Source organism: Lissotriton vulgaris, chromosome 6 (genome assembly GCF_964263255.1).
Source record: "Lissotriton vulgaris chromosome 6, aLisVul1.2, whole genome shotgun sequence".
NCBI classification, from domain to species: domain Eukaryota; kingdom Metazoa; phylum Chordata; class Amphibia; order Caudata; family Salamandridae; genus Lissotriton; species Lissotriton vulgaris.
Window position 1 is genome coordinate 753872091 of NC_141694.1, and position 12653 is coordinate 753884743.

At 44.4% G+C, this 12653-nt stretch overlaps 2 protein-coding genes across 2 annotated transcripts in view; one reads left to right on the forward strand and one right to left on the reverse strand.

Annotated features, from left to right (window-relative positions):
- MCM9 (minichromosome maintenance 9 homologous recombination repair factor) overlaps positions 1-12653 on the forward strand; it is a 441313-nt gene that overhangs the window by 218351 nt on the left and 210309 nt on the right. The gene's annotated exons all lie outside the window — the stretch shown is intronic.
- Positions 1-12653, reverse strand: part of ASF1A (anti-silencing function 1A histone chaperone) — a 30047-nt gene that overhangs the window by 7917 nt on the left and 9477 nt on the right. Inside the window, exon 2 of the mRNA XM_086926734.1 lies at positions 7464-7579. Coding sequence (XP_086782860.1) covers positions 7464-7579 — 116 coding nt within the window. The remainder of the gene's footprint in view (positions 1-7463; positions 7580-12653) is intronic.

Sequence of the window (12653 nt, forward strand, 5' to 3'; positions counted from 1 at the left end):
TATTCCCTGGTGGAGCGTGAAAAAATATTACCTTTAGTTCAAAGTCTTTTATGAAGTGAGGTCCCAAAAGTAGTCATCTGATAGAGACTTCTTGCTGCAGATTGCTTATCTTAGATTTATCCCCAGGCATCAGATTGGACCAGAGTGTTTTCAAGAGCAGGACCTCCCCACGCCAGTAGATGACGCGGTTCAGCTCCGCATGGCTTCGTTCACATTGTAAGTGGCTTACACAGTGCTTATATAGGCACCATCCCAGCGTACGAACGTCAGGTTTTTTCTTTCTGCTTCAGTCAGTGCAAATCCAGAGAGAGCTACCCCCATCACTTTCTGACTAGCTTTGTTTCGACTTTTGTTGAAGAATTTTGAGAAAGTCTTATCCTGGTGTGGCAGGATGACCAGCTTCAAATCCTGTAGTGCCTGTCACTGATTGCTGTTGGTTATGGATCCACACCTTGTTTGCCTCTGCCACGAGCACAACGTGAAGACATGCTGACTGTCATGTGATGAATCTGAAGGCCTGAGGGAGCAATTCCTCAAGCTCCAGTTGACTCACCGTGCAACAGTCTCGGCCTGGGATCAGACTCAGAGCCCAATATCTTTGTTGTACTGAGTTGTCGGGTCACCCAGGTAAGTCTCACCACAAGAAGAAGTGTGAGAAGTCGAAGAGGTCTTAGACTTCACCTAGTACAACGGCCGATGAAGTGTTGATAGAGGCCTGGCTCTGCGGTTGAGTCAGCGCCTTGGCCAGCCCTGTGTCTCCCTGGGATTCCTGGAGCCGGAGCAACCCTCACTCAACTTCAGGAGTTTTATGAGGCCATGCGACTCATATTTCATACGTGGAAATTGAGCGGCGACAGTTTACAGCTTTCGACCTTCCACCCTGGCAGCCAGGCGTCCCTCCACCAAAACAGTATCTGCCTCCCTGGCTAAGGTCCTTCTTTTGATCCTTTCCCTTGCCAAGCAGGGCTCTGCTCGGGGCACCTAAAGGGCTACCTTTCTGCTATCTCAGCCTTTCTGCAGTGGCCTGACCAGCCATCCCTCTTCAAATTCCCTATTGTACATAAGGTCTTGAAAGGTTTGCAAAATATGTTTCATCCTTAACCATTCCACAGTGAGTTCTTAACCTAGTCCTGATGTTCCTGATATGCGGCCCCTTTGAGCCATTGCACAACTGTCATCTCAGACTCCTTTCCATCAAGATGGCCTCTGTCGTAGCAGTAACAGCTGCCAGGATAGTCATTGAGCTGAAGGCTTTGTCACCCAAGCCTCCATACCTGAGCATGTGCCCAGACGAGCTGTTTTTTTGCACTAGAGCTTCTTTCTGCCGAAAGTGGTTACTCCTTTTCATGTAGGCTAGTCCATAACCTTGACTACTTTTTATGCTCCACCACATCCCTTAAAGGAAGAGGAGCAACTTCACAGACTAGACCCAAAAAGAGCATTTCCGTTCTACTTTGACTGCACAAAAGAGTTCTGGGTGCACGACCAACTCTTCGTGGGGTATGTCGGAGCGAAGGAAAAGGCCGTATGGAAGTGGACCATCTGCTGGTGGATCCTGCTCTGTATTAAGATCTACACATTGGGCAAAAATCACCCCCCTGTGTGTTTATGTGCTCATTCCAACAGATCCAAGACTGTGACCACTGTGTTAGCACGTGGAGTTCCGGTCCTGGAAATCTGCAAGGCAGCCACGCGGGCAACTCTGCACACGTTTACCAAGCACTATTACCTGGCCAGTCAGGTCTGTTGCCTGTTTGGTCCTGTAGGACATTTTAGTGTGAAACTGTTTCTCACACACACCTCCAGGGAGGTATTGCTTGGGTATCTATTCTATGGTAAGGAATCTGTGGCTAGAAGTCTCAATTAGATGAACCCATTACTTACCTTCGGTAACGCCATATCTAGTAGAGATTCTATCTAACTGCAGATTTCTCACTGACTCGCCCATCCTTCCCACTCTGCGAATGGATTTCTAGCGACGGGCTTTCCCCTTTTAGGGCCCTAGTTTTCCACACCAGTGGTCGGTGTTCTTAGTGGCTCCGCGCTTCTGCTAGGAAAGTCTGAAAAAGGGACTGGTGTCAGCGTGCTGGGCTGGAGCCGATGTAGGCACTGCGCCTATCACTTCCGGCGCGGACGCCACGCGGAGCTGAACAAGCCATCTACAAGTGCAACGGGGTACGGCTCACGCAAAATTTCCGGACCCAGTTTGATGCCTGGGGATAATTCCATGGTAAGGAATCTACGGCTAGATTGAGTCTCTACCAGATAAGGCGTTACCGAAGGTAAGTAACTTGTTCTTTAGAAACAAGTCTGAAAGCAATCCTGAAACTGTTTATAATGAAAAAAGACTAGACTATTTAATGGGTAACAGCTAGAAGCCTGTGCCACCTACAAAGAAAGCACTCCTAGCATTGCCCAAATGGTGAGCTCGCTGTACTACAAAACACACAAGATGATGGACGAAATGTTGCACAATGGCAAAACATTCACTCCCCGTCACAGATCTGGGTTTAATCCATCATTATTTTGCTCACCAAGCCACCCCAGTTCAGACAAGGCCATATGCAAATCAGTCTTGACTCTGTGCCTCATGGGAACAGTCCAGCCCGAAGTGCCAAGCCTTGTCTTCCCTGGACCGGAATCAAGCATCCTAGGACCGGTTTCTGTCTATCAGCCTTCACCAGCCAGGATAGCTTGACTCCAGTGGCGTAGTGAGCACGGGACCCACGTCTGAGCATACCATTCCCACATAGGGTGAACAGCAAACACACAAGATGATGGACGGAATGTTGCAGAATGGCAAAACATTCACCCCCAGTCACAGATCTGGGTTTAATCCATCGTTATTTTGCTCACCAAGCCACCCCAGTTCAGACAAGGCCATATGCAAATGAGTCTTGACTCTGTGCCTCATGGGAACAGTCCAGCCCGAAGTGCCAAGCCTTGTCTTCCCTGGACCGGAATCAAGCATCCTAGGACCGGTTTCTGTCTATCAGCCTTCACCAGCCAGGATAGCTTGACTCCAGTGGCGTAGTGAGCATGGGACCCACGTCTGGGCATACCCTTCCCACATAGGGTGAACAGCAAAACACACAAGATGTGGTGTGCTATTTACCCTATGTGGGAAGGGTATGCCCAGACGTGGGTTCCGTGCTCACTATGCCACTGGAGTCAAGCTATCCTGGCTGAAGACGGCTGATAGTCAAAAAGCGGTCCTAGGATGCTTGATACCGGTTCAGGGAAGACATGGCTTGGTAGTTCGGGCTGGACTATTCCCATGAAACACAGGGTCAAGACTGATTTGCATATGGCCATGTCTGAACCTGGGTGATTTTCTGCAATATTCCGTCCATCATCTTGTGTGTTGAGCTTGCTGTACTAAACATGTGTGCACGATAGATTTAGTCTCTAGCCATTAGAGGGACTGGTATTTCAGGGATGTCCTCTGGCTAAGAGTCACACTGCATTATCACCATTTCTTGCATCAGACTCACTGCCTATAGCACACAGTGGGACTGTCATAAAACTGGAACTACTCAGAGATCACTCTTAATAAGGAAATTATATAAAGAAATAAACTGGTGGTGCCTATCTGACACAAATCTTGAATTTGAGTGAATGTTACACTGTTAGTGGTTTTATGTATGCTTAAGCAGCTGTCTTGTTTTGTTACGTGACTGTGAATATGTTTTCTGAGCCCCTTCGGGAACACAAAATAAATTGTGCACTAAAATAAAACAGATATAGGCACCTTGATTTATTTAACATTCGATTTTGCAGATCTGATTCCAGTTTGAGATAGCATCTTTAAGCAAATCTTCTACAATCAACCCTTTACTTCAGATGTCCCTAGTGCCTTCCTTTATTATTGCCCAGGGAAATCTGGTTCACAATGCTTTATTTTCAGAAACCAGCTATCTGGATTCTTCAGCCAACCTTCTCTGCTGAGACAGGGCTTTCAGGGTGACTTGTTTGCTCACAATCAGACTGGCAATTGTATTAGATTCAATGTTTTTGTAATGTAAAGGATGAGATTAGACCGTTGACTCCTGCAGGGATACTTTATTCTAGAAAGTCATACTTTAAACCCGGAAGTAAGGGTTGCCTAACGACGGTAGCCACATTTGTCCTCAAGTGCAGAGTTTTATTAAAATGTGCATCTCCTCCAGAAGACAGAACTACTATGCATGCCCATGAGACGGTCTTTAGGGTTGGGCTGAAATACATTTTGAAGATGTACACGAAACCAAAAACAAAATTACTACAGCACATGACCTCTTGCAGACTCTTCGATACATTCTCTGAGAGCTTGAAGGAAGAGTGAGACTTTAAAATCACTAGCAAACTTAGATACGCAGGTTGCCGTGTTCTTTCACTAGCCTATAGTGCGCTACTGGGGTGTAGACGCATCCCTGTGATGGGCACACTTATGTGGTACTGTGTGCTGCAACACAACACAGTAAATTCCAAAGAAGTTCAAATAAAGTTCCAATACTTGAAGGTTTCAAAATTTAATCAAAGTTTTCCATCGATATATTTCATATTTTCTTCATATGAGTTGACTGACAATCAATTTTATCATCGTCAGAAACTGAAAGTAGCTCCAATGCATTTCGGACAAGGTGTCCTTTCTCAAGGAGCACTGCAACAAAGGATATACAAAAGGCCAAATCAATGCAAGCGATTAGAGGATCCGTATGACAACATAATAGCAAGGGTTACATATGTATTTCCGTGAGACAACCTCATGCACCCTTTAACGGAATGGAAATGATGAGAAAAAGGTAAAGTTGCACCCAAGGGTAAGGTTGGTGAGGATCAAAGGACTTGAGGGTGATGGGATGCGGGTCGGAGTGGTGCGTGAATTTAATATAGTCGTGTGAGCCGGGGAGTTAAAAGACGTGAGGGGAGTGAGGGCTTCAAGAAAAAGTGCCTAAAAGTGAAGCCAACGGCTCGAAAAAACATGCGAGGCTTACGTAAGCAGCTTAACAGTTCATGGCGATCCTAAAAGCAAAAGGATTGCGGGCTTACTAGGACTGAACAAACGGAAATAAACGCTGTAAAAGCGGGGAAATTCATGCGGGACTTACTGGGTCTGGCGGTTAAGCGTAAACGTTAAACTCCGGTTCCTGTGGTGTCAAACTCCGCGGAATGACTGCGGAGTTTTGGAGGAGAGTGAAAGGGTAATGAAAATGGAGGAGGGGTTAAGAAGAAGGGTGTAAATGGTGAGGCCATCTTGGAAGGGACCGTAAAATGAAAGTAAATAGGGTGAAATAGAAAAGTAGAAGAACAATGACTGTGTGCAAGCAGCAAAACAGAGTTATAATGCATCAGAATATGCCCAATGGTGGCATTATAAATAGCAGCTCAATTCAGTCCGGTCGTTAAGACCAAAAGGTTTCTGGGATTGTAACCTATACATCCATGCCGTTTCTCTTTGAGAAGAGACAATAACAAAACTCTTTTACAAAGAGAAACGGCATGGATGTATAGGTTACAATCCCAGAAACCTTTTGGTCTTAACGACCGGACTGAATTGAGCTGCTATTTATAATGCCACCATTGGGCATATTCTGATGCATTATAACTCTGTTTTGCTGCTTGCACACAGTCATTGTTCTTCTACTTTTCTATTTCACCCTATTTACTTTCATTTTACGCTCCCTTCCAAGATGGCCTCACCATTTACACCCTTCTTCTTAACCCCTCCTCCATTTTCATTACCCTTTCACCCTCCTCCAAAACTCTGCAGTCATTCCGCGGAGTTTGACACCACAGGAACCGGAGTTTAACGTCTACGCTTAACCGCCAGACCCAGTAAGTCCCGCATGAATTTCCCCGCTTTTACAGCGTTTATTTCCGTTTGTTCAGTCCTAGTAAGCCCGCAATCCTTTTGCTTTTAGGATCGCCATGAACTGTTAAGCTGCTTACGTAAGCCTCGCATGTTTTTTCGAGCCGTTGGCTTCACTTTTAGGCACTTTTTCTTGAAGCCCTCGCTCCCCTCACGTCTTCTAACTCCCCGGCTCACACGACTTTATTAAATTCACGCACCACTCCGACCCGCATCCCATCACCCTCAAGTCCTTTGATCCTCACCAACCTTACCCTTGGGTGCAACTTTACCTTTTTCTCATCATTTCCATTCCGTTAAAGGGTGCATGAGGTTGTCTCACGGAAATACATATGTAACCCTTGCTATTATGTTGTCATACCGATCCTCTAATCGCTTGCATTGATTTGGCCTTTTGTATATCCTTTGTTGCAGTGCTCCTTGAGAAAGGACACCTTGTCCGAAATGCATTGGAGCTACTTTCAGTTTCTGACGATGATAAAATTGATTGTCAGTCAACTCATATGAAGAAAATATGAAATATATCGATGGAAAACTTTGATTAAATTTTGAAACCTTCAAGTATTGGAACTTTATTTGAACTTCTTTGGAATTTACTGTGTTGTGTTGCAGCACACAGTACCACACAAGTGTGCCCATCACAGGGATGCGCCTACACCCCAGTAGCGCACTCAACCCCTCAATCCTTTAGGACGTACCTGAACAGTTACGTCACCTGTAGGAGCACCTTAAATTGACTACCATATCTACCTTCTCAGCGAACTTTCCCAATCACCAACGCTGTGCGCCGTGCCTAATTATTCCAGTCAACTTTCACTAGCCTAGACCATTATGATAATGATCCAATTTTGCTTAGTGGGTTGGGAGATGGATAGTCCCTTTTTTGGGAGGGGGGTTGTTATGTGTGACTATTGGGTGTGCATTTACTAAAGCAGAAAGTTTAAATGGCAATTGTGTTAAACCTTTTTATTCCTTGGTCTTATTTGCAGTTGTTGGCTCTGTACAGTTTAATGAAAAGGGCAAAAACATCTCTGCCATGCCTAGAGTTTGTGTTTCTCTTTGCAAGGGTACGTTGAAAGGTGATGTGGGTACTCGAGGGCTGGATAATAGACCTAACAGTAATACATAAAAGTAAAAAATAAAGACAATACACACATAGCACATTTCTGGTATCACAAGAATGTAGGTGGCTCTGAAACTTGACGGTGTCGCAGGGTTGGGGGTTTCATACATGTTTCTTCTTTGAAAGGTGTATTTTCAGGACAGTCCTTAACAGGCTGAGGACGGTGACAGCTTGCAAAATTGAGTGAGTGCTGGAAGGATAGGATGCTTTCGGTTTGGAATCTGGATGTGGGGCATCGTGGATCAAGGGTGGTTAAGAGGCTGCAGGTGGCAAAGCGCATGTTCCATGTAGGTTTGAAACCGCAGAAGAGGGATGTATATTTAAAAAAAAAAGACAGCAAAACAAATATTTAAATACACGTTTGAGCACACATTGATATCCCAGTAGACAATGTTTCACTTTAGACCTGATGGGCCTAAGCACAAGTTAAATAGTGATCATTTCACATTACTCTGTTAATGGAACTTCTCTTGTGATGAGTGAGCTTACCTGGAATACAAACATGTGCCTTCCTGCAGGAACTGGTCCCACTAACACGGAGTCTAGTACTTGGTCATACTCCTCGCTTTCAGCAGAACCCACATATATTATTTTCCATTCCAAATCTGCAGAGAGAGAAAGTAAATCATTTTATTTTTTAGTGTTTAATGTCAAAGGGGTGGAAGTGTTCTGTTAACACTATTGAACATTATACTAACAAAGTGCTCACAAGCGCACGGTTCAAGGTATGCACGATGACAAAAGTGTTGACTTATTACGCAACCCATGATGTGTTATTACGCAACCCATGATGTGTGCAGTTCATTATGATTTGACCCCATTCTGACTCGTTCTGGTTTGAAGACCTATGCAAGGATCAGGACAGGGTGTCTTGGATTTTTCTGTTTGAAAATTAGCAGTAACGTACACGACACGTGGGATGTCTTGAGGTCTTCTCTTCTGCTATTTATGGAATGTGTTGAGCATGACCTGGCTTGGAACTATTGTTGGTTTTTTATTGAGGGAAATTAATAAAGAATTGTTACAAACAAAAGGTATGTACATAGGCGATGAAAAAGGCCAAAGCCACTTCCACCTCAATATATGGAAGTATGTTGTGTTGAACTTTAGCAAACTGAATCATTCTGCACTTATCTCCATGGTAGGATCTAAGGACAAAGTGCACATTGCTGTTTTGTACCAAGGTTTGATACAATAACTAAATGACAATGCCAAGTGGAGAGAGGTGCCTGGTGTGAACTAAATTGTCAAGCTGGTGTCTTGCACTTCTGATACTTGGCAAGGGTATTGGTAGACCCAAAGGCAGTCCAAGTGTGTGGTAGAGGTATGAAGATTCAGTTTGGAGCAGAGATCCTGCATAGTAGTGAGACCAAGGGTTTGTGTGAATAGGTAATGTTGCACAGAATCACCTCATGGATGGGCTACAGTACATTCTAAAAATCAAAGGTGTTGTTCATTGGAAGTGCTTGGCTGATTAAAAAGCTGGTAATTCTGTATATTAATAACATCATCATGCCAAAATCCTTAAAGAATTACTGCATACATTCGCACTGCCAGACAAGATATGAATAAGTGTAGGATACCCGAATATGATAATATGAGTTCAAAACCAGCCTCCTTGGCTTTCCCTGATTTAAAGTTGACAAAAAAGCAGTGCAGTCAAATTAGATCGTGATCTGTGTGGAAGTTTATGGAGGGTAGAACAATTAAGAAAGAACACAAACCCTCACCCACGACTGATGGTCCAACTAGTTCCTAACTAGAGTGTATTATTTCTCTAACCTCGATATAGAGGCAGGGTACCATCGAATGGAGCTGTGCTCACACTCCATGTATGTAACTACTTTCTGCCTATCGTGTTTGCCTCCATAGTTTGAGGTTATCTTTTGGAGTGTAGGTCACATCAAATTTGATTAAGGAACTACTATCTTGCGTCTCTAATGTTATCAATATGAATGATATATTGTCGTATGAGGAAAGGATTGCCTATCATAACAATTGGTGAATTTCCCAGTGGCTAATGATAAGTGGTCTGACAGAACGGCTCAAAGAATGAATACATTAAGTTGATGTTACAATTTCTCTGGGAAAGTGTTCAACAAATTAACCCTATCTGCTAACCCAAATATCATGAGAGATGTTAAGAAAGATTGTAGCACCCACAAAAGCACTCATACAAAATGCTTAAGCCGATGAGGTCTCTTGATGTGGTGAATTTATGTGGTGGTTTCATCTAAAATGTGACAAATCGTCCCAGTTTTTGCAGATATTGTTAATTACCATGCTAAGGCATTAGAATCCCAAACAAGAGTAAGCATTCCAGTAACTGAAGAGGTGCTACAGGTGGACATAATCATGCCTTATTTTGAAAAGCAGGCTCGAGAACTGGTGGTGGAAGCCAGACCACATGGCCATGTTTGGTCCTGGTGCAAACATTTCTGGCTGGTCATATGGTGTGGGTTAATTGCTCATGAACTTAGGAGACAGAGAAACTCTATCCCACTTCACAGCGCACTGCTCGCGGTCCCAGGTGTGGTTTCAGGAAGTGATAACTGAAAGGCGGCGGGGTGGAGGCTTAACCAATAATTATATTTCTGTGTTGTATTTCTAATGTACAATGTTTCACAATACATTTATTCACCTTAACAGCATACACTATGCTGTATAGGGAAGTGGGGAAAAATTCTAATTTAAATGCATGAAACTCTAAGGCACTGAAACAACTTAGGCAAAAGGATGTAATGTTCTATGTTTGTGTCGTACAGAAGGATGTCATCTATTATGGATGGTAGGAATTTAGCAACATAAGCAGGGCTACGAGGGTCGTATTAGTGTCTTATTTGTAGTCAAAGTGGCAATATACCCTTGACTGACTGTTGATTTTCTCGTGGCAGGCTTTGGTTTCAGTCATGGATGGGGTGCAAAGGTCAGGCAAATAAGAAAAGGTATGCAGTTATCTAGTTCATCCTGTTTGATGTTCAGTGTCCTTGTGGCAATCCTGTTTTGGTGATGCTGAAAACATGACCTTTGACTTGGCTGTTATATTTGGTTAGACTGTCTTCTCATTGTTCCACCAAATTGTTTAACAAGTCCTGTAGAGCATTTCTGATATGGGGAAAAGTGAATAGTATCCCTCTCCTCGCTTTTTGGTAAGTGGTGTTTCTTCGACGGGGGATTGGTCCTCAGTTATATAGTTATTGCACTAGGGGAGCTACACTATATCCATATTTATATCGCTGTTTAATAAATGTGTCAGTCAGGCTTTTTCTGAAACCAAACATCCCAGTGCCCTATATGCATACCACCCAACAGAAGAAGTGTCCTGATTTTAGGTCTTAAAAATACAGGCCTCTATAAAATATGTTACTTTAAAGTATTTTAATGTAGCACAGAACCTCACCTTTCTCCCCAAATGCTACTTTCTTCCACTTCGTGGTGATGATGGACACATCATGTTACCATCTCCTTCTATGGCCTACATTAAAGTTCTATAGCACCAGGAAGACTGGTATGAAGGCAATACAAATCGCACATTTAACTTTTAACAGTCAGTATAAAATAATTTATATTAATGATCATGTAAATTCTCACTTGAAATTATTATACATTTGCAACTTGTTTTTCTTTGAAGAAGTATTTCGAGTCACGAGGTCTAGGAGACTCCTCCTATAGTCTGTATTGCACATGGTCATCGGCTCCATTGTTAAGATTGTTTTTTCCGCCATCGAATTTTGACGTTTATCTCAGAACTCCAGGATCCAAGCTTCGACAGGTTCCTGCGGCCTCCTTCGATGGGTTACTTGTGAACTTTCAACGGATAACACAGGAAAACAACAACTACTGCATTTTTTTTTTTTTTACACCCTTCGTTCTGCCTGCCCGGACTCGGGCCTGGGTTTCAACTTCAGCTTCCAACTTCGTTACCATCTTCTTTCACTCTATACACACGGAGTGATGGAAAAGACTGCCTTCAGCTTCTGCTCCTGGTGCCATTTGAAATACCCTAGGCAAGACAAACACCCGGTCTGCAACCTCTATCGGTCTTCACAACACATGGAAACATTGTGTGAAGCATGCTAGGCCTTTCTGTCAAAGAAAACTCTTTGTCAACCTAGAGAACGGCACTGAGTACATACTACAATGCAGACAAGTCGAGCCCACAATGCACTCAATATCTTCGGGGACCAACTGCTAAGCCTCCACACTGAGTAGGATGTTAAGTAGGAGGCAGAAACCCAGGAGGCACCAATGGATGCTCCCATCCTACTCGCCAGCAGCGGAGATGGTTCCAAATTGGACAATGAACCGGACGACTCAATGAGGCACGTGGGGATATTAACAGCCTCACACGCCCAAACAAAAACATACACACTGGCTCACGAACCCCACTGCTCTCTGTTCCATAGAGGTATCAGGCACACGGCAAAGGAGCAGACACTTGTCCCTCCACCTTAACAGACTTTTAACACCTTGACTTCTTGACTCATTCCCCTCCTTTGCTGGGGTCCAATATGAATGGGTGTGGCCATGACGAGCTGAGCTCGTCATGAGCACACGAGCACCCTGCCTCATGACGAGCTGAGCTCGTCATGAGCATCAAAGGGGTTAAAGGCACCGAAAAGTTGAAGGCATCGACCAGTATGAAGTCGAAGGCCCTTTCGGAGTCTGTGTCGAAGACTCATGCAACACCTGAAAAGCCTTTCAGGGCTTCGGAGTGGAAATCGACATAACAAAACATGGGATTTCCTTGGAGCAGAAAACTACCACAGCGCCCAAAACATATCACCATGCGAAGTCTACCTAGGCACAGAAAAAAATTTCGGCATCCAGACACTCGGCGCCCACAACACTTTTGATGCCAATACTTGCAAGCGGTACAAAAGGGGGTGGTAATGGACGGAGCATCTGAACCAATCAAACACTCACACCCAGTCAAAAGATCTGGGTTTAATCCATCACCGTTCTTTAGTCCACTCTGCCACCCCAGTTCAGACATGGCTATATGCAAATCAGTCTGACCCTGTGCCTCATGGGAATAGTCAAGCCCGAACTGCCAAGCCATGCCTTCCCTGGACCGGAAACAAGCTTCCGAGGACCGGTTTCTGGCATTCCAGCCGTCTTCAGCCCGGCTTGCTTGAATCCACTGGCAAAGTGAGCAAGGGACTCACGTCTGAGCATACCCTGCCACACTTATGGCGGCCAAAAGCGGTACAAAAGGGGGTGGTAATGGACGGAGCATCTGAACCAATCAAACATTCACACCCAGTCAAAAGATCTGGGTTTAATCCATCACCGTTCTTTAGCCCACTCTGCCACCCCAGTTCAGACATGGCTATATGCAAATCAGTCTGACCCTGATACTTGCAAGGCCAGCAACAGAGCCAAATGAACGGCTGTCCTCACTAAACTGCAGGAACACCTCGATGCTAGACAAAAGACACTGTTTATTATCCTAAACATAGGAACAGTGGTTACCAAACCACTTCCCCCACCTACAGAGACACTCCTAAAGAGTAGATCATGGGCCCTCAGCTACCAAAGCCTCCATGCAAAAAGCGAAAGGACAGGAGTACTAGCCGCATACTGTTTCCTCTGGAAGTACTACCTCTTCCACCACCTGCTCCACTTCCTTTACCCTGTGCTCCACCCCCTCCTCTGCTTCCACTGATGCCAACTCCT